At 37.9% G+C, this 22,417-nt stretch overlaps 1 protein-coding gene across 1 annotated transcript; it reads left to right on the top strand.

The window, feature by feature from the left end:
- The first annotated feature begins 70 nt into the window (after positions 1–70).
- MED26 (mediator complex subunit 26) lies at positions 71–22,145 on the top strand. The gene is made up of 8 exons (XM_089649141.1): positions 71–207; positions 5,523–5,597; positions 8,350–8,470; positions 9,007–9,101; positions 10,257–10,320; positions 13,896–14,462; positions 16,600–16,729; positions 19,487–22,145. The coding sequence occupies exons 1-8, from the start codon at positions 145–147 to the stop codon at positions 21,585–21,587; spliced, it is 3,216 nt and encodes a 1,071-aa protein (XP_089505267.1). The 5' UTR covers positions 71–144; the 3' UTR covers positions 21,588–22,145.
- Positions 22,146–22,417: the final 272 nt, after the last annotated feature.

A 22,417-nucleotide genomic window follows, 5' to 3' on the forward strand; every position in this document is an offset into this window, starting at 1 on the left:
TCCCCAGCAATGGCAACGCCGGTCTCCTATCAGCTGAATTATTCGGCTGTAGTGCCCTGTCTGGGCCATACGTAGTTTCTGGGTCAGCCATTACGCTTGAACATTACACGTTTGTCTTATTTAGTTGGATATTTTGGTATATAAATGAGTAACACCGCTTATGATTTAACAAAACGTCTTCTTAATGCTCTGGACAGTAATTACAATGTAAGTTAACGGCTTTCTAAAGCTATTTATGAGAAAAATGCGTTTTACCCAAAACAGCCCATCACTTGGATGTATCTACATGTACGAATATACCAGTTGTATTTATATTGGAAACGTCGTTGCGTTCTCGGCGCTCTGTCGCAGTTTATGAAATTAGAGTGTTAATAGCCTGTTTTCGGAGTGTTTTGTATTTGAAAAGTGTGCTGCTCTACGGAGACGTGATGCCATCCGAGTGCCACACTCGATGCTGGAAACTGACGTTAGGTTCCTTGTCACTCTGATTAGACCAACGGCAAGGATCTCGCTCTCATTGTGTCCGCAGAATCCGCCCTTCGGATGGAAAACGAGTGAATATGTACCAATTGGAGGTTTGCTAAGCTTTTTATCCAACCATGTGAAAGTTTCTTCCTGGAATGACCTTATGTGATGTTTAGACCAAAATGATCTGCACCGCTGTGGAAATATGATATTCTCTTTCATTTTCATTGAACTGTCGCTCTATTCACTATTCACAGCCTTCCGAAACACTTAGACACCAGGATATATAAAAGGAAAGCCTTTAATTCCAAGATAAGTCATTTTTTCATTGCAATATTACTTACATAGGTTGGAATATCTTCAAGTCAAAAGATGACAAATGCAATTGGAAAATTTATATAATTGACCCCTCTGGCAGTGGTCCAGTTTGTAAATAATTGAAAATGTCAAATTATCTTTGAAAATACTGTAATGTGCTTTCAAAATATGCTTTTGACCAGTGAAATATAACCTAGATCATTCCTGTACATACTGCAAAGAATTTCATTGATATCCCAACAAGCACATATTCACTTGTTATACGATCATTATTTTCACCTACCTATATCATATTATATCACTTTAACGTTGTCAAAGGCAGATTATTGATTAAAAATACAAAATACACCAAAACGGGTTTCATTTTACATGAGTCGTAGTCAAAATTTCATTGGCGATGAAATTCAACGGCACTGTTTGGTTTACAAAAGCGATTACATATTAAATTAATGGTTTATTTACAATCGTGATTATAGGTACAATACTTTATAACTTGCGTAAAGAAATTTAAAATCTAAAAATATAGGTGTAGTTGTAATACAAGATTTGATACATTCCACATAAAATTTCAGGAAATTCTGCCTCTGACTAATTATTGACGATTTCGCTATCAGAGATAATAATTGTATACAAGAATTAAACAATCTTATATCATAGTAGATATCTTGTACGATTTACACTCATCAATAAGGCCATTAAATTTTTAAATGAATAAAATTGAACATAAACCTAAAAGAGCTTAGCAGAACCTCATTAGCCTCTAATTTCACAGAAGTATACAATCATAATATTAAACGAATTACGTTCATAAATGGGAATGCAATTACAACGAATTCTAGCCATAGGGCTTTTACTAATGAACAGCTTTGAAAATTATTCGAGAACCGAAAATGGATGTATCAAATATAAATATTCCATTTAATGAATAGTAACATTGTTCATTATTCAAAACAATGTAAAGATATACAATCCAATTCAAATTTCGGAACATTTATGTTACGTTGATTGCCATAGAGAAAAAAATTCCATGCAAGTTTCCCGCCAAAGGCACACCACCACTGATAGCTCCGTTATAATTTCTCTCGTTTACCAGTAGCTACTTATGTAGCAGAAAATATGTTAAAATGGAGCCCTATACAAGGTGGACCATAGTACCTGATTTATATTTGTGAGAAGAAAATTTCGCATAGCCTGTAGAGTTATGAAAAAGGCGAACACTAAAAAAAAGGCCATGCAAATTAATGCATAAATGAAATGGAACAGGTTTACTACATTCAAAGACTGTCTAAGATGAATTGAATACCACACACACCTTGTATAGACACCGCAAGAAAATGTTCGTGGCGTAATTTGGCTACTTTTGAGATATTCAAAACTAATTATACAGAATCCTACTCGATGCGAAGATTGAAGGAAGAAATACAGTTTCTCGTGCCTGTTGTTGAAGACATACTTTATTGCTGTGAACATGTGTATCAAGTTTTGGTAGCAATTGGCGGTGCTTCATTTTTGTTCCTAAGATTCTCAAGAATTGGAAAAAGGCTTCGTCAACCTAAACACGTCGATCAAGAAAAAGGACTAGAATACAAATGTAACATTTATTGAAATGTATTCTTCAATGAGAATGGAACTTCATGATGGTGAAGATGATATTGATAAAGTGTTATGAACTGCTCCGCTGGGCAGGACGTGTAACAAGAATGGAAGAAAGCCGACCAAAGAGGTTTCTCTATGATAAATATGCCAGATGGAGAAATTCAGCAAAGCCTAACTTTAGGTGGCTGGATGGTGGGGAGACGAACTCAGTGTCATTAATGCGTATAGAACTGAATGGAAACAGCTGAAGACTATCAGGAATGGAGGTGCTTCCTAGAGACAGTCAGAAATCTCCAATATTCCTTGGCATGGCAAGCTGTTCCATTCATGCATCCGTCCACTTTTTCAGTTGTCGTCTTTCAGGAATCTTCCCTTAGGATCAATCTTGGAAATCCATTGGTCAAGCTTTTGTAGATGTCTGAAGGTGACAGTCTTTCGTCAAGATGGATAACATCAACCCCTGTGTGCATTTTATCCCTTTGCAATCGGAAAAAAAATTCCGTCCCAAAAAACAGATTTATTATATGTCAGTATTTTTTCGAAAACAAACTTACGCTCGTATGAAGCCGGTTGTAAATGGTTATATGATTCACAACTTGGATACTGTATGTGAAGAAGTCCAATTTTATCACAAAGAGTTTTAGGACCAAATTTCCAAAATAAACTTCCATTTTCATAAGAGAGAAAAGCGCACGTTTAATTTTTTCGATAGTCGTACATGTGTCTTTTAAATAAAGTATAAGATACAATGGTACACTAGTGATTTATTTTTAAGGTATTATGCCGTGTTGCGCTATGTCCTTCTCTATCCAACGTTTCGAACAGCGTTACAGTGTCCATCATCAGGGCAGATGTGTAAAAAACACATAATTTCTTACACAATTACCTGAAACGTTAGCTAAAAAAAGAGGTAGCGCATAATGATGTATACCCCGAAAAATAAATCGCTTAATACTTTTGGTTGCGAAAATCTCAAATTTTTTTTTTTATCGATATTTGTACATTTATCTGTTCAAAACGTTCGGAGTTCGAAAAATACTCGTTTCATTTCTTCGATATTCATACGTCTTTTCGATGTTCAGAGTTCGAATAACATTCGTTTCCTTTTTTCGGTAAATATTCGGGATCACTGGCCACGCATTATTTTAAATGTCTGTCGTTCCTGAAAATTTTACTAAGCGTGGCCAGCGATCCTGAATAATTACCTTTTATTTGATATTCGTAAATGTTTCTTTTCAAACAGTTTGGAATAACGCTTGTTTCTTCGATATTCATACATTTATCTTCTCAAAAGGTTTGTAGTTCGAATAATACTTGTTTCGTTTCTTCGATATTCGTACATGTATGATTAAATTCATCTGATGGTTTGTTTAGTTCTTAAAATAAATATTTCTCTCTTATATCATGTTTTGGTTGATTACACTGTGTTTTCTTGTTTATATTTTCAGCATTAATTTGTGATGATTATCACGTAATTCAATGGTTTCTATTTAATTCTCCTCTTTAATTCTTCAATGGTTTCTATTTAAATCTCCTTCAACGGAAGCAATCTTCCGAACAGGCCTTCCATTGATATGCTTGGTGTAACTATAAGTGACCAGCTCAGGTACGGGGGCTCCATCGAAGCCAGTGTAAAGTTGGCCTCTCAGAAGCTGGGCGTATTGTACAGGGCCCGCAGATACTTTAATAGCACACAACTGCTGACCCTGTACAAATCGCAAGTGCGCCCTACTGTCGAATTTGGCAGCCATCTCTGGTCCGGAGCCCCTAAATACCTGAAAAAAACCCTTGACTCTGTGCAAAAACGGGCGGTCCGTTTGATAGATTCCCCAATCTTAACAAACGGACTGCAATCTTTAGAGCACAGGCGTCAGGTAGGTATGCTGTCCTTGTTCTATCGGTATTACAATGGAAGATGCTCTCAGGAACTCGCGTCATTGATCCCTTCGGCACCGGTGCGTAGTCGGGATACACGCCAAACGCGCGCCCAACATTTGTACACGGTTGACATTTGTCACATGAGAATGGGTCGTTTCTACGATTCGTTCTTAAGTTCAACAGCTCGGCTGTGGAACGAACTGCCGGCCTCTGTGTTTCCTCCCTCCTACAACATGGGACTCTTCAAGACCCATGTTCACTCCTTCCTCTCCACAAAAAGACCCTCCACACAGCATCCCCAAAGATGACATAGGCCCTGAGGGAAATTATTTTCTTCAGGGCCTCCTGTGTGGAGTTAATATAAAAAAAATAAAAAATAAAAAATTCCTTGAATGCATAAAACCATATTTCTTCAAAGAACATTTTATGAGCTTGTTGCTAAGTTACTAAGATATTAAAGCACAAAGGGCAAAAAAACCTTAATTATAATCAGATAAATTTATACTCAAAAGTTCATAATGTTGAAGTGATTTCAATTTCACTTAGTTTTTACTAAAATTAGTATTGCGCCACTCCTATGCAATGTTAATTTGTGATGGTTTTTTATTATTGGTTCAATTTGTTATGTTGACTCATTGCAACTCATTGTAAACAAATTTTCGTTACTTATTTAACTGCTTTAAAAATTTGAAAATTGTTGAGTTTACAAAAATATCAGTTAATATCATTGTAATAATGTTTTTAATTGATTAATCGTACTTAGTTTTTCATTTGAATATCGCACAAAAAAAACGATAATTCAGGTATTTTTATGCTACCGAATAAATTTTTTATAACGATTTAAAATGTGCCATTTTCGATTTGCCGCCAAAACGACGTGAACGTTTTTATTTGTGATTTGACGGCGTTGACGTCATGCCGGGTGACGTTGGTGACGGCCGTCATACCAGCCAGTGGCGGTTTCTATGTCATAATGACGTTGTAGCCAGTTTGAATCTATGAAAATTACACTGGAATTACTATGGAAAATATAAAAATTACATATTTTTAGTACGATAATCATAATTAGAAATCTTCCACACATTTTTAATGGTATGCATAGTTTGTGAATTTTGATTTTCTTTTATTAAGTCTAGTGGTGCGCTCCAGGCGCAGTTCTAAGAGGCAACTACAGACGTGGACGGAGATCACGAGTAGGACGAGGGGAAGAAGATGAGATGATGGAATAAAAAATGATTGTTTTAATTTTTCAATTTGTTTTATAGGTTGTCGACATGTGTGCCATCAGTGAGATCATATCTGTATTGGAAAATATTAACATCACAAAAGAGCTATTGGAGGTAAGAATATCTGCCTACTTTCTGTTGGTAACCCATTTTTAAATTCCTACCGAGGTCCTGGCTTGTTTTAGAACTATGCAATAGGGAATTCTCTTCACACCAAAAAATCACTTAGGACGGGTTGTTTCGGAGAATTTGAACAATTCATCAAATTTCAACGTTCATTTTCGGGTTCTGTGAAAGACTTATTCAAGTTCTGTTATTATATCATTGTAGGCTAGTTGCTTGAAAAAACTGAAATAAAAACAGAACTTGAAAATGAACGTTGAAATTTGATGAATTGTTCAAATTCTCCGAAACAACCCGTCCTTATTATTAATTATTCACATGTAGAAACACTTCAGACACAAGAATACATAGTTTTTATAATTTTCAAAAATCATTTATTAAAGTTATAATGACTTTAAAAACAGGCGCGAACGAAATATTTCAATGCAGCTAAAAACGCCCGGTGATTGATCAAGCGTTCAAGGGCGAACGATGACGTCACTGTTGACCGGCCCGAGTAGATCCTGCAAACCGATGGCGGCGGCGGCGGCAAAGGTGTGACGTAGCGGTCAAAATGGCGCATGACCGTTTTCAGAGCCGAAATAGCACGCAATTTTTAAAACAACTACAAAAAATTGAAAATGCATTTAAAAAAAATGAAAAAAAAGAGGCACATAATAAAATAATTATCTTTATTGAAATAAATTATTTACAAAATGCATGAGAATTCCCTATTATAATATAGCTATCTTTTGAATCTTGATGAAGGTACCAATAGTTTTAACTTTTCAGGCTAATTTGTTCGGTTTTGGGAACAAACGGCTATTACCCATGGAGTCATTACGTTCGCTTTGCGGAACAGCTCATATGGTCTCATGGAAATCGTTGTCTCCCTTACCGTCATGGTTAGAAATATGAACTAGAAGAGGTTAGAAAGAGAAAACACCAAGTCTTATCTATCTGTATAAATAAAAATTTACATGTTCTTTTTTTAAAAATCTTAAATCTCCGAAAGTTCTTTACCAATTGATTGCTTTGAAATTTTGACACAACGTTGATTCAAATACACTTGTGTTTTTATTAAATATTATATAGATAATAATAATAATAATTACAATTGGATAACTTGTACAGCGCCGTTTTTGTGAAAATTTAACAGAAGGGCGCTGAAATGAGATGTCACCTGTGACAGGTAAAAACATGCTTTTTTGAAAAACAGCGCCATCCGTTCAACGTAAAAGCAACATCAGCTATTCTTTCTCTATTTCCACAGGCAGACTATGCCACAGCAAAGCGTGGCGGGGTACAGCTAGTATTCAAATATAGAAGTTAACAACACAATCATTAAAATGTACCCCTCTATGAAACCAAAGGTTCCGACCACAATTTGAGAAAACTTTTAACTTACTTTTTTATAAACTTAAAAAAAAACATTTTTTTATATGAAACAACAAAAAGTAGGGTTGCACCAATGTTTATAATACATTTATCTTATAAAATATTGTTTTTTTTTTAAAATTATTATTACTAATTTATGTTCAGTGTTTAGACCAAAAAGCGTAAGGTGAGCCATTTTTAAAACTTTTTATGTTTGATTTCAAAAAATTTTTTATTTCTTATTTTTTAAATAAAATTTTAAAGCGCATTTCATCACATTCCAAAAACAATTTTTGTTTTCTGAAACTTTATTTAGAAGAGGAAAAACCAACAAGTTTTCTGACTTTCTGACAGCATCTTTAATAAATCTAAAGGTTAATATGTCAGGCCTGAAGGATTATGTACAAATTAACTTGTATCAATCAATAATTTAGATGAAAAAAAAACTTACCACAGATGTGATTGAGAGTTTTTGCTAAGAATGGCTAAGCTGCTGGCTTTAACCGATGTTAGTTAAGATTACCTTAGCCATATCAAATTTCCAAATAACTGCTTCATTTATGCATATTACAAGCTAATTACTGGACATATTAAATTTTCATATTTGTCGACCATACGTTGTATGAAAGAAAAACATAATATACGTAATAATTATTTCGTAAAGTTGTACTAATTAATAAAGGTACCAACAGATGGCACTAATTGCTACATTCGTAGTTTGTGGCCGTTTTTGACACTAACGCAAGTCTCTTGAATGAGTGCCCAAAAAAAATTCAACAAAAATTATATGTACATAATAATTAAACGTGCGCAGTTCAATGAAACGCATTTTTCATCTATGTAGTAAGGCCACAGGGTAATTTAGCATCTACCACCATTGCATAGAGTTTTATTGCGTGAAACATTTCACAAGAATATTACAAATTGTAAACGAATATGACAGACCGTCTAACGAAAGCACGGCCATCCAAAGCCATTTTTAAAGACTGATTGAATTTGGATTTATATGAAACCATTTATATAGGTCACCCCAAGTGGTTCGCTATGTTTGGTAGCCTAGCAGGGGTGATCGGGTTCATGGGGTGAGGTTTGTCCAGGTCTTGGTGGTGGATGCTTCTGCCCACAAGCTACATGGCAGGCCGGATCAACTAAGACCGTTTTCTGACTCTCGACCCATCGCCTTGCATCTCAGTGGGAGGGATGAATTCATATGTCACTCCTGGACACACTGACTCTTCTATCCTTCCTTTACATATCAAAAACCCTCTACATAGCATCCCCAAAGACAAAATAGGCCCTGAGTGATATTATTTTACTGTGCAAAGATAATTTAAAAATTTAAAAGAAAAAATGAGCGATACTGATGATGTTGTTTGTTTGATTTCAGACCACCAGACTTGGTAAGCATGTGAACGAGTTGAGGAGGAAGACGAGCGACGCGGCGCTGGCCCGCCGCGCCAAACTGCTCGTCAAGCGGTGGAGGGACCTCGTCATGCCCGAAAAAACAGGTAACATCCACTTTCAAACAATACCACTCTTTCCTCAATCGTCAAATTTGGCACTTTGGAGGGCTTTAAATCAGAGAGTGGATGGTTAACTCGAGAGAACTGCTCACATATCTTTAGAAGAACAAAATTATTAATGATCGTCAATACGGATTTTGACAGATCCGCTCGTACGTGACGTTTGGGGGCATCTGAGAATGACTTAGTATATCGCTGCGTTGTATACACTTCAAGGGTTATAAATATCATTGCTTGAGAGTTTCTTTTTACTCCATACAGGAGGCCCCGAGGAAAATAATTTCCAACCGTGCCGGACATCTTTGTGCAGGCACAAACACTGCCAAGACCTGAACACACCTCACCCCGTGAACACGAGCACCATGCTAAGTCACCAAACGTAGCCACATGTAGCGAACCACTTGGGTCTGGCTATGGCACAGGTGTTGGTTATCCAATAAATGGTTCCCGGAGCGGCGGTGCCTATACTCCCAAATTGTACATGGTATTCAGAGATGTGATACTAATTATATTTGTCGCAGGTGTAAAGGCAGGGATCCAACCTGGCAGTGGGGATAACACACCCCGCCAGTCCCCTCTCGCCTCGAGGGGCATCAGCCCAGCAGTCACTCCAGCCGTAAGCCTCTTATCCATATTGTTATTACGTTAAAACATAGAGTCAACCCTTAACCTGGTTAGGAGGGGTACTAATTCAGTGTAAGCAGTCTGTGTACCGAGCCAGTTAGGATCTATAATCTTGGCCTCCAGACAACATACCAGAGATTTTAGATACTCTGTCACAATCCAAATTATGTCATAATTACCCAATTTTTTTTTTTGGGTAATATTTCCAAAATGGCGAACATTGGGGGAATTTTCAGGTAAATGGTAAAATCCCCAGACTAACCAATGAGGTTTTCTCCAACAATGAAATATCACGTTATTTACAAATTTATCATATTAATTATATAAGGAATGTATGTTTAAGTTCTGAAGAATGAAGAGTCCACCGAGGTGGCCCCAGCTATCTTCACTCCCCCTAGGTTTCCCAAAAACCCTATTCTTTTGTTTGAATGGTCCACTTTTGGTGCCATGAGTATCTGGGAAGTAGAAACCCAGCAGTAGCGAGCCTGTATCTCGGAGGCGCCGTTCGGTATACTGTTCCCTAGCATCGTTCAGCCTGAGCACGATAACTAACACCTTGGCTCGGGATGGCTTTTGCAGATCGTGTTTCCACTCTCTGAGCGTTGGGCTTACCACACTCCCATATAAGTGGGTGCATTCACTCCAATTAAACGCAGCGGTTTTGGAATAGCTTAAAATAACAGCGTACAAACACACACTGCGGCTTGCGTTTTTACTTAATTCTATTTCATGGTGGTACTGAAATAGAATTAAGAACTGCGAGACGCAGAGCGTGTTTGTATGTGATTTGGCGTTTTCAGCTATTTCACAATTGTTGCGTTTAACCGTAGTGCGTGCTAAGCATAACCCCTTGTAAATACTGACAATCCCGTTTCATAATGTATGTTTTCATAACACCGTTGACTTTTTAAGTCGATTAACTCGATGTACAGAATTTTTCTATAACTTCTGCAAAGAAAGGTATTTGGCATATCTAGATTTTTCCACTCAGCAAAATGTGTATAATGATGGTTTTGCAATATATATTTGTACATTTGTTTATTCGCATGCACTCAGCAATAATTTTTTTTGTCGATTTTATATATTGGTCTGTTTTTGTCGATTAAGTGATTATTGTGGGATCGACTATATCGGTTATGTCTTTCAGGTAACGCCTCGATTATGCAGTCCACAGGTGCCCGCCCAGGGGTTGAGTTTGTCACAGAAACAAGGTGAGATTACCTTCAGACAAATATTATAAAAAAGTGAATTTAACAAAATACCGTCTGTCTAAAAATCGAGGACTCTACATCTATGAGTGAGTTTTTTTTTCCATTCAGTTTTTTATATATAATATTGTAAAATAACTAATAATAATCTTATGTTGTGAATAAAAATGTGATGGACCTCCAACCATGTTTTAAAACACAAGATGTTCCATCGAAAAAAAAAGTGTCATTTACGTTCGTTATAATTTCATGAATAATGACTCCAGCAAAACAAATCCTGCTTACAATTAGTATTCTCGCATATAGCACCATGCTGATTGCAGTGTGAAACTATTTAACCAAAAATCAAATCAAACGTATTGCAGTCGTTGACATTTTCAAACATCTCGATGACAGTAGTTTGGTAAGTTTTTAGATTTTCACGGCCAAAAGCATTTTTGTTGTTTGTTTTTGGGGTGTTATGCCGTGTTGCGCTAACTCCTTCTTTAGCCGACGTTTCGGACAGCGTTGCAGTGTCCATCATCAGGGCAGATCCGGTAGATCTTTGGATCATCACACATCTTCGGATCTACGTTGCGCTGTCCGAAACGTCGGCTATAGAAGGAGTTAGCGCAACACGGCATAACACCCCAAAAACAAACAACAAAAAAGACAGTAGTTTGGTTTTATTTATTAAAATCATAGACAAAACATGTAATATTGGTGATATCTATGCTTACGACCTATGTACAGATTTATGTGTTAAGCTCGACATTCCAACGATGCCGAGCAAAAGCAACTGATATACTGGCCTTAGCGAAGAGAAATGTTGGAAGTTAGCTAGGGAATGTAACATTGGTAAATCCACAGTATCAGATTTGAAAGGTTTAAAAAAAGGTGAATATGCACTTTTAATAGAAAAAAACACTTTGTATCAGTTACGTGGTGGCCCTTCTTCCCTAGTGGGGTCTTTGGGTAACCAAGGGTAAGTGAAGAGGAGAGATGAGACTCGGGAAGACCCATTGTGGAACCAGAAGACATAGCCTCATATCCAATGACAACCCTGGTGAACTTTCTAAAAAGGACCGGGTGACTGTTAAAGGAATGCACAATGGGCCTATGGCACAAGTGCTCACTGGAACTATACGTAAACCGTCACCGCTCCATAATAATAATAAAATAGGTAATACATAATAAGAAGTATTCTAGTTCCCAAAAATGGAAAATAATGCATTTTAATAGTTATTTTGTTCAAATTTTTCACAGCATTGTTATTGATGTTAAGTTAGTTTTTTTTCTCTTGTTTAACACAAAATATTAACTCATGGTCCTAACACACATTGTATCGTAATTAAAAAAAACTTGTCTTAATATTATTATGTCAAATCATGGCATGAAGAAAATTTATCAAATTATCTGTTTTTTGACAAAATAGCTATTAAAATATGATTTAAGATTTTCACGGCCAAAAGTATTTTTGTTATTTGTTTTTGGGGTGTTATGCCGTGTTGCCCTAACTCCTTCTTTAGCCAACGTTTCGGACAACATTGCAGTGTCCGTCATCAGGGCAGATGTGTTATTTATATAAATAACACATCTGCCCTGATGATGGACACTGCAATGTTGTCCGAAACGTTGGCTAGCAAAAAAAGCTATTAAAATGAATTATTTTCCATTTATGAAAACTGAAATACTTACTTCTCATTGTTATCTAACTGACATGCAGTATTTTCCATTTATGAAAACTGAAATACTTACTTCTCATTGTTATCTAACTGACATGCAGTATTTTCCATTTATGAAAACTGAAATACTTACTTCTCATTGTTATCTAACTGACATGCAGTATTTTCCATTTATGAAAACTGAAATACTTACTTCTCATTGTTATCTAACTGACATGCAGTATTTTCCATTTATGAAAACTGAAATACTTACTTCTCATTGTTATCTAACTGACATGCAGTATTTTCCATTTATGAAAACTGAAATACTTACTTCTCATTGTTATCTAACTGACATGCAGTATTTTCCATTTATGAAAACTGAAATACTTACTTCTCATTGTTATCTAACTGACATGCAGTATTTTCCATTTATGAAAACTGAAATACTTACTTCTCTTTGTTATCTAACTGACATGCAGTATTTTTTCAACTAAAAGTGCCTATTAACCGTGTCCTTATTTTCTACATTAAAATGTTCCGAAATGAGACTAAACTGTATTTGATTTTTCACAGGTTTGTTGTTGAAGTATGTAAAATGTAAACCTATGTACATAGAATGTAATTTCACAATTACAATATTTCTTATGAGTCACAGTAGTGTTGCCATTGGTTTTGTGGATAAAAGTGTTTGTGACTCACCTCTCTGTTGTGTTGGGGTTGAAAGTTTTTGTGTTTTAGTCATGATATTTTCAAGTTATGGCTTTCATTGGTAGGTGTTAATGGGATAATTAAGATTCCCTTGCATTATATGTAGTCTATAGGTGTTAAATATAAAGACTTGTAATGCATGAGTCATGATAATTATTTACAGGAAGTATGCAACAATGTTACAAATAGTAAATAAATAAGAAATAACTTCAAACCATTTAAAATATATTAGAACTATACTCTGGAAGTGTGACCGGCTTAATTTTTGAATTGCTGGCCACGCTCAATACCAAAATCAATACTCAATGCGTCAAACAAGAAAAAAAACATTGCCGAACTCGCATCGCATGAAATTTTGAAACTTTGATTGGCAAAAAATGGCACTTTAATGCAGTTTTTTCCATTTCCCCCAGTTGTCTTTTATAGTAATTAAGATATAATTATTTAAAAAATATATTTTTATTCCGCATGGCCAGCGATTCTAAAAGATTACTTTGTATTAGATTAATGTATTATATTTATATGAGACACGAAGCGAGAAAAAAAAATTTTTACATCCGATTTGGCCTCCAATGCTCTAACTCTGAATGACCAGAAACTATATAATCTGTCTTCCTGCATCGATTATTGCGTTCTATTAGTGGAACACGTTTTGACGATTTTAGTACGCAATAGTGGCTCTAATTGTAGAGCTCCATGAATCGGTACAGAAAACGGTGGTTTGCAATTTACACAAGACCTTATGCAAGGCGCCCCAGACAGGCAAGAAAATTGACTATAGAGAAATAAGGAAAAATTGAGCTTACTTCACATGACACAACAACAAACTTCTATCTCTTTATCTCTTCAGTGCTTGAAATTATAGTTAAAATGAGCTTTAAGCTTAAAAGAATGCTTAAGGCGATCCACCTCCACATGTCAGATTTGGAATCGGGTGAAATCACGTACTCCTTACGCAGATGGACTTAAGCTTGAAGTCGCCAATATGGATGTTATATTTTATTTCGTGATGTTCAGGCACACATATTAAAATGTTTTCCAATCATAATCTACATCTTTCATGTTTATTATCATATTATGACCTGATGAAAAGAACGGTTCCACGACAATGATAAATATACACACTTTTAAAAAGTGATGCAAAGTGATTAAAAGTCATATAACCCTTAGGTTATTCTTACATAAAATGAATTTTTTTAAAATTAATAATTTATTTTTTCCTAGGTTCTTTGACACCATCCTCGGGCAGCATAAAACCCGTCCTGCAGCCGCAAAGAAGACAACCCCTCACCTCCCCCGCCCTCCAGAACTTCTCTCCTGGCCACCGGACCATATCGCCGGGGTTGCGAACGATCTCCCCGGCTTTGCGAACCAGCTCCCCGGGCCTCAGAGGCAATATCATCTCTCCCGGCCTCAAAAACATATCTCCCGGCATCAAACACCCGACACACACGAAAAACATCTCTCCCGGAATGAAGCACAACCATTCCCCGAGCGTTAAGAACATTTCGCCGGGGAATAACAGGAATCTTTCGCCGGGGAATAATCGTAATCTTTCACCGGGTCCTGTCGGTTTGCCGCCAAATTTAAAGCACGGCGTGTCCAATATAGCTGTCAAGAATCTTTCGCCGGCTTTGAGACTGCAGCCGGAGACGATAAGGAACATAACTCCGGCAAAGGGTCCCGATCAGTACGATTCGGATTCGCAGGATGTTATATTCGTTGACGACGATGTTGCGGATCCTCCCAAAATGCACGACCGGCCGTTTGATACGGGTTTGTCCGGAAAAGGTAAGACTCTAATTCTTTAATACCGTAGACATCCAAATTGATCACGTGGTTCGCCTCAAGCTCTTCGAAATGATACCCAGATTTCAAGTTAGGGCAAGTCTACCAATATATGTTTAATACTTTTGTTGTGTTTCCACAAACAGTTCTCCAAATGGTCGTGGAAGGAGATTTTAAATAATAAGTTCTTTGTGTTAAATCAGGGATTTATTCAATACTTCGTGTATTACAATAGTGACTCGTTAGTCGAACTAACTAGGAGCTGGCTAAATGAGATCTGCAAACACCATGTTTGTCTGGAAGCAGCCTAACTGGCCCTAGCGACTACTGACTACTAGCTGCCATCTTGCGGACTTCCAAGCAAGCTCTTTGCACTGCCCTCTATGAGTGCATCTGTGAAGCTCTTAGCTAACTCACCTCCCAACAACTTTATATAAATAAACTATGCTTGTTTTATATATATAAATATTCTGAAAGAAATTCTCTAAATGATAGTGAAAACCCTATCAAAATCTATTTAGAGATTCAGTCCGCGTATGTTTGTGCTCGCAAAACTCAAAAAGTAGTTGACCGATATTGCTGAAAGTTTCAAAAGAGTGTATTGAATGGTAGGAGAAGTCGGGGACGCCCAAGGAATACTTAACCCAATATCTCGATTGATTTTAACTTTTTAAAACATTAGTTAAGTTTTCAGAACAATCTCAGGCGAAATTACGTAATGATATTTTATGGACATACGTAGTACTACAACTATGTAATAACGAAAAATATCCTTAACTGTGTCTTATTGTACTGTGTATGTCTTAATAAATAAATAAATATCTGAACCGGAATGAGATAAGTAGAATTAAAGTCGTAAAAATGTAGTTTTTTAACAGTAACATTGCGGTATACAGTAGTGAATGGTGGAAGGAGTCGAAGATGCCCGAGAAAGACATTAGCAATAGTGAAGCATTGCGGGGTATTCTAGTTTTATATAAATTTATTACAAAAAGTACACATTTTAATACAATAATATGTATGTTGATTTAATCCTTTCATCTGTCTCAGGGGTTTCGGGATTTAATGTTATGACATGTGTTTTCAATTCTTAACGTACATTTCATTTTCCAGTTCATTTTGAGATCTCCTTATTCCGTCCTAAGATGTGATTAAAGGATATTGACACTCCAGTTAAATTAATCCTTTTTTTGTATGTTTCCGAGGTCGGCCGCAGACTGCAAACCGCAGGCGCAGACTTAATACAATTTAGTATTTAGTCTGCGGTTTGCGAAATCATACCTTAAGGTGGAAAGCTAGGCTTTTATTTATAAAAATTTTAATTTGTGATCCATGTTAATTTATGACAGATTATTTTCTTTATTTACATATTTATAAAGCGTAGACGGTTTATACAGAATTCCCGTGAGCATTCGGACCATAGACCCATTGTGCTATCTCCCAGTTCATCACATTCCTTTTAACATTAACCAGGTCCCTTTAATAAGGTTTACCGGGGTTGTCATTGGATATTCAGCTATCTCCTGGTTCCACAGTGTGTCTTCCCAGGTATCTGAGTCTTGTTTAAAGGGACCTGGTTAATGTTAAAAAGGAATGTGATGAACTGGGACATAGACCCATTGTGCTATCTCCCAGTTCATCACATTCCTTTTAACATTAACCAGGTCCCTTTGATAAGGTTTACCGCAGTTGTCATTGGATATTCAGCTATCTCCTGGTTCCACAGTGTGTCTTCCCAGGTATCTGAGCCTTGTTCCCATCAGGACATTGGCACCGTAGGTGAATCGGAGTCTCTTCATTTTCTTGCATCTATTGGTGTTTTCCACTATCAACTGCTACATGTGTCTCCTGAGATGGCAGTGTCCCGTTACTAGTCCTATCAGTTCCCTCAGTGAGTATTGAGTAGTTGCCTGGTTCATGTAGGATCTGGTCCGTTTATGAGTATGTACTTTGGGTTGTCTCATTACGGGTGCCCTCTCCCATTCCTTCTGGTGCTGGGATTTGACCCATCTTTCAACATGTAGTTTGGTGAGACAAGTTGCCACTAATACGGGCGGCTTGAATCCCGCAAGCGGTGCTTCCACCCCTTTCCTTGATTTGACAACTGATTGATTGTTTTGACGATGTTGTTTGTTTCCAGCATCAAAGAGACCCCGCTCCCCACTCAACGGAGACCCTGCCCTATACCTTGAGGACAAGAGCGACTCCAGCAGAAGAGATTCCAAGAAAGCCCGTCGGGAACCCGGAGGAAGAAAAGCCAAGAAAAGAAGGTAGGAATAGTGGATAGTGCAAACCAATAAGTAATAGAAACAAAAAGAGATGTGGCATGGAAGCGTGCCATCTGTCACTGAGTTACAACCAAACTGCATGGACAGCGGCTATACAATGAAAGTTATCCATTTGGTGTATAGGAGAAACAGCATTGTGCTTAGATGCAATTTGTAATAGTTCGGGTGAATGATGTTGTGCCTGCAGTACTCTTTAAGAATAACATTCTTAATTAAAAAAATCTCAACTTTGGGGAATTTCTATTAAGTCGGGGAATATTCCTGGGTGCATATCACTGTTTATGATCCTTCTAACTTGTTTCTAATCTATGGGCACATCTTAACGTAAGATTTCTACAGTCATTAATAATAAATCTATCTAATGAATCTGTGTAATATGTTTTATGTGGGTTTTATACACTTGGTGTCACAAAAATTGCACATCTCCAAAAATGAGTTTGGAGCGTATGTTTCCTCGACTCAATACATACGTCTAACCCAAACAATACTATATAATATAATAAGACCTCTTATCAGACAATAGTTGCATTTCATAAACAATACAAATATTCCGAGTACGGGACATTAAATAATATTGCGCACATACTCTTTACAGGTGCCACAACTTGTGTCATCTTCCTGGGCTATAAAAGGAGACGTTTAAGTCAAATGTAGGTCATTCACTATCCGAACGTAGAAGAGGACACATGTGAATAATTAGTCCTAGAAAATGACCCTTTAAAATGGACAACACTGCTTATGAAGCCGCTCAAGTGGTGGCACTGCTGCAATCAGGGATGTGACAGTGTGATGTTGCTCGGCAAACATTTTGCCAGGTTTTGTCATTCAACGGGTTTTCCAACGGTTTCAACGACAACGACGCTGCACATCCGAAAGAGACGATCTCTTTATTGTCACATAAGATTTTGCAATAGGTGCGCCGTTTTTGTGACGCCGGGTGTAGTTCTACTAATCTTTGTTTGCTCTTCTACAATATATGGTTGGATATCTCCAAAGCCTTTGATGGGGTCTGGCACCGCGCGCTTTTTGGAAAAGTTACCATTCAACCCTGCAGAGTTGGATAGCGGACTTTCTCAAAGGAAGAACAATTCAAACCGTAGTTGATGGCTCTTCTTTCTCTCCGCACCAAATCAATGCGGGGGTGCCACAAGGATCTGTATTGTCGCTGAATCTGTTTTTGTTGCACATCAACGATCTCGTTGAATGTGCACCAATTCATTGCTACGCTGACGACAGCAACGTTCACGAGGGTTATCTTTTTGATAAGTCCCCTTCCACTCTTGATGTCCGTACAGCTCGTTATGTTTTGAGACAAAGGGTTGACCACTACCTCGAGGTTCGTGCCTGGGGTAAGGCCAATCTGGTCAGTTTCAATGTCTCCTGCACCTCGATACACCTGCGTGAAACTCAACGGGCACGAGCAGAACACCCTTTCACAGTTGACGTTGGCTTTATGAGAATCGGCCGCTTCTTCGACTAGTTTTTGTGTAAGACGGCTCTAATGTGAAACGAGTTACCGGCATCTGATTTTCCTCGTTCGCCTCGCTCGCACCTATCTTAACCCACCTCACAACGCTGCCCAACCGGGTGCCGACATAGCTCCCCTGCTTTTACATTGTCAGGGGCGCTCTTGCGAGGTGTCACATAACACCTGACTGCTTGCTGCCTAAGTATTTTTCATTAATGCTTGTCCTATAATCATTATTGTGCTGATTGACGAATCGGTGACCAGGGCGTAATTAATATTCAATGATTTTCTACATAATTAAACAATTATTTTTAGCATTCTCTAGTCAGTTAAGGTCACACGGAGAAATTTTTATCAGAGGCTTTGCAGTATGCTTAATTTATTATTTGCAAATAATCAAAATTTAGTTTTAGATACTTTTATTCTTTTAAAACAACTGACATGTTTTGTTTGGGGTTTACTTGGAACTAAATTACAAATATTACAAAATTAAATAGTTGACGGCCTCCTTGGTTGAGGGGTAAGGCTCTCGACTAGCAATCCGGAGGTCGCGGGTTCAAATCCCGGCATGCGCAAGCAAATTTTATTTGATTGATTTGTATTATCTCAAGTGGACGATACTCTCAGTATCGCCAGACCAAAACACCATCAAAGTTTTGTGGTGTCCCCTGTCTACGCATTGCCTATAGACAGTCGTTCGAGAGTTCCTGTGCCTCGAGCTCGAGTAGTGTGATATGTATATTCTTATTGTGTTAGAAAACTACAAGAAAGGTCGTGGAGTAGGCGTCAGTTCATCCTTAAGAACTGTTCTAATTTCGAGGTTGAAATCTGAAATGCAAAATAATTTTTTGTATTATATTTCCGCTAATGTTTATTGCTTTTATGTTTTTAGAATTCATTAATTTTGATGAAGACAAAGCTTCAACAATTTTTCTCTTCTAGTAGATTTCGGTAATATCTGGTGGGGTATGAAGAATCGCCACTGCAGTCAACTATCTATTTCTCTTAATTTTTAATACAAGACCACGAGGTTTTGTTACCGTAAAAATGAGAAACACCTGTTATTTTTTTATATTTCTAAATAACTTTTGTTAACGATGGCGATCGTGTTGATGATTTATGTTGGTTTTATCCTAATTCTTAAGATGTCTTTGAACCCAATATTAAAAATAGATTTTATCCATCTGCCTTATATGTATGTAATTGGTGAGATAATGTTCTCATTTCTTCGATTTGTGTATCTTACATTTGTGTATTTTAAATATTTTCAGAAATCACACAAAATCAGAGAATCGCACCGTGGACCACAGTCTAGACCCGGTGCCGACGTCTCCCTTCCTCCCCATCAGTTCTGCCTCCACCTCCCCTGCGCTGTCCGCCTCCGCCATACGCAACGGCATCAGCTCTGCCCTTCCCCCTGCTCTTCTCCTGGACGACCTGGACAGCCGCTCTCCCAAACCCGAGCCCAAAGCCCGGACTTCCAGAAAGAACGGCGTCAAAAACCAACCAGACAACTATTCCACCTTCATCACCAACAAGATATCGGCAGCTGGTAAAAAGGTCAAAACTACCAAAGAATTACTCGAAGACATCCAAGCCAGAAAATCTGGGAAGATTCAGTCGGTAGACGACAAGAATCTTATACCCAAAGAGGACTTTTTGACTGCTTACGACAACAAGAAGAAAGATACAACAATCCTTTCCGACGTCATTGAATTGAACGATTCTAATTCAAGTTTTAAAAATATCGAGCCGCTACCTGTCCAACAGATTAAAACTGAGGTCATCAAAACCGAGGTTAAAGAATCCACAGAAGGACCCGTTAAGCATGAGCCCTTGGAAGTTATTCTTGCCAGGCTGCCTCCGATTGATAAGTCTTGGATGGACAATGAAGAGGAAACGTCACCTGTGTGTACATGTTCGTTGATCTATAGTACTCCCGATGTGGAAGTCAAGATGCCATCCCCTCCCCAGCAGCCGAAAAGATCCATCTTCGAGATGGATTATGATGAAGCTCCGAAAGTGGTAGAAGACTCTACGATCAGCTCAATAGTTGTACCCGCTCCTCCGCTGTTTGAAGAAAAGTTGGATCCTGATTGCGAGGCGGGGTATGTCTTTCACACTCGGCCAGCTGACGTCACGGAAGCGCAAGTGGTCGGCCTTCACAACTGCTACATCTCCGACGTAAACGGGACGAAATGTGATAAAGCTCTTCAAACGGAAACGTGTAAGACTTTATCCTGTCAGGCTGATACTTGGGGGCAGCGGCCTTTCTACGACTGCTCGCGAGATCTCTTCCTCGATGTTGTGCCGAAATATAAATATCTGGACTACAGTTTGGACAAGTGCGTCAAGAACCTTACCAAAATAAACCTCGATAAGTACGAGCCAGCAGAAGCCAACTCCAGCTCTAGAGAATGGTTAGAAGAACTGGAAAGTAAGAACGCAGAGTTGATCAAGGAAAGGGAATCCAAGACTGACGACTACCACAGCCCGGCAGACTCCCCCTTTAGCGAAAAGGATACAATCCAAGATCATCCTGGCTCCCCCCCGATTAGTATTAAAATTAATTTTGTGATTAGTGATAGTGATAAGGACAATGTTAACTTAGATAGGAATATTACGGTTTCCAATTCGGGCCCCGGTGACGACATTTCGTCACAAGGCGTGTCCAATAACAACGATCCGACATTTAAAGATGACGACAATACTCGCGACGATGCGATGGATTGCGACTCGGTCAAATCGGAATCGTGCAACGAAAGCCAACAGTCCTTCGCGCCCAGTCAGTGTTCCGCCTCGGCGCCAGTTAACAAATGTTCCAACGAAGTGCGGAAAACGCGCAGGTTTACGTACGGCGATAGTGTTATGTTGCTCCCGCTGAGCGTAGCAGCGCTAAACGCGAGCGCCGGCTTTGTGGAGGATTTGAGTGATAATGTGAGTGACCTCTCGTGCGTCTTCAGGACTAAAGCCGCGCGTGATTCGCCCATGGATTTCGACGCGTCTCCCCGCCCAGAAACGGCGAATCTGACGTACGAATCCGTTTTGGAGCCCGTCACGCTAGAGATGAAAGACTTGACGGACGGCGCGGTGGAACGGTTACGACGGTATGGTAAAATCGAGGACCTGACGCGAGTTTTAGACCAAAGCGAGAATGCTACTTGCGGTAGCGACTCGCCCTTAGGGAAGTCGAAACCCGTCAAGTTGGAAAGTAATGGTGCCTTAGAAGCGGTCTGTACGGGGAGCGGATGTCCCGCCTGGCTCGACAAACTGGCCATCGACGACGCGTACCGAGAATGGAACGAGCCTGTCGTGCGATCGTCCTACAATGACGAACCGTTGACCATTTTGCCGTATGTCGTTATAGACTGAGATACACACTCCTCCCCAATGACGCGTGAAATAATATATATATACATATATATATATATAGAACGAGTGTGCATTGTTGTAATTGGAAACATAATAATACTGACATTAAAAAATAATTAAAAAAGATTGTTAAAATATTGAGAATATATTTGCCTTGACTAGCATATATACGTTACATTTGTATTATTATATTTCGTCACATGGTTATTTGAATTATTATTACTCGTTGCGTTCGTTTGTGCCGTCCCACATACAAACGGTTGGACCTTATAGCTATTATACAATTCACATTTATTTTCCATTTTAATGCCACATTTAGAATTATTTATTTTCTAATACCCATAAATCAACAAACATTATAATTTTATTTTATGATTTCGCAACAAGTTTACAAGTTCCTTAAAACATAGCGGTAAAAGAAATTCAATATATTTTTGTGTTGAGAATATAAAACCAAATTATTTTTTATTCCTCAACAAATTGTGCCAAGAATAATCATTAAAATTTATCATAAATTATCATAGCATTTTCAATGATTGCTCATTCAACAAAAATAACACATGGTTGTTGTACAATAATTTTTTGTTGTTGTTGATAATTTCATCTTTCAAATTCATTCAATTTAATCGCACTAAAAAAATCTATTGGACAAATAATTATTATTTGGTTTACTTCACTGCAAAAATATAACTTAATTTGTTAATTTTTTTACATCATCCATTGTACGTTAATTTGTTTAAATGTTTTGCTTCTTTGAATAGGAAAAAAACTGTATTTAAAAAAAACAATGCTTTTCAGGGTAGCTGATTTTTGATGCAAACAATTTATTT

The sequence above is a fragment of the Hesperophylax consimilis genome, chromosome 29 (assembly GCF_061612785.1).
Source record: "Hesperophylax consimilis isolate HC1 chromosome 29, BYU_Hcon_1.0, whole genome shotgun sequence".
In the NCBI taxonomy this organism is placed as follows: Eukaryota; Metazoa; Arthropoda; class Insecta; order Trichoptera; family Limnephilidae; genus Hesperophylax; species Hesperophylax consimilis.

Coding starts and splice junctions, on each gene's coding strand:
- MED26 (XM_089649141.1), top strand. CDS start 145: ATGAGTAACACCGCTTATGATTTAACAAAACGTCTTCTTAATGCTCTG. Junction 208..5,522: donor CTCTGGACAGTAATTACAAT/GTAAGTTAACGG, acceptor TTTGTTTTATAG/GTTGTCGACATGTGTGCCAT. Junction 5,598..8,349: donor TCACAAAAGAGCTATTGGAG/GTAAGAATATCT, acceptor GTTTGATTTCAG/ACCACCAGACTTGGTAAGCA.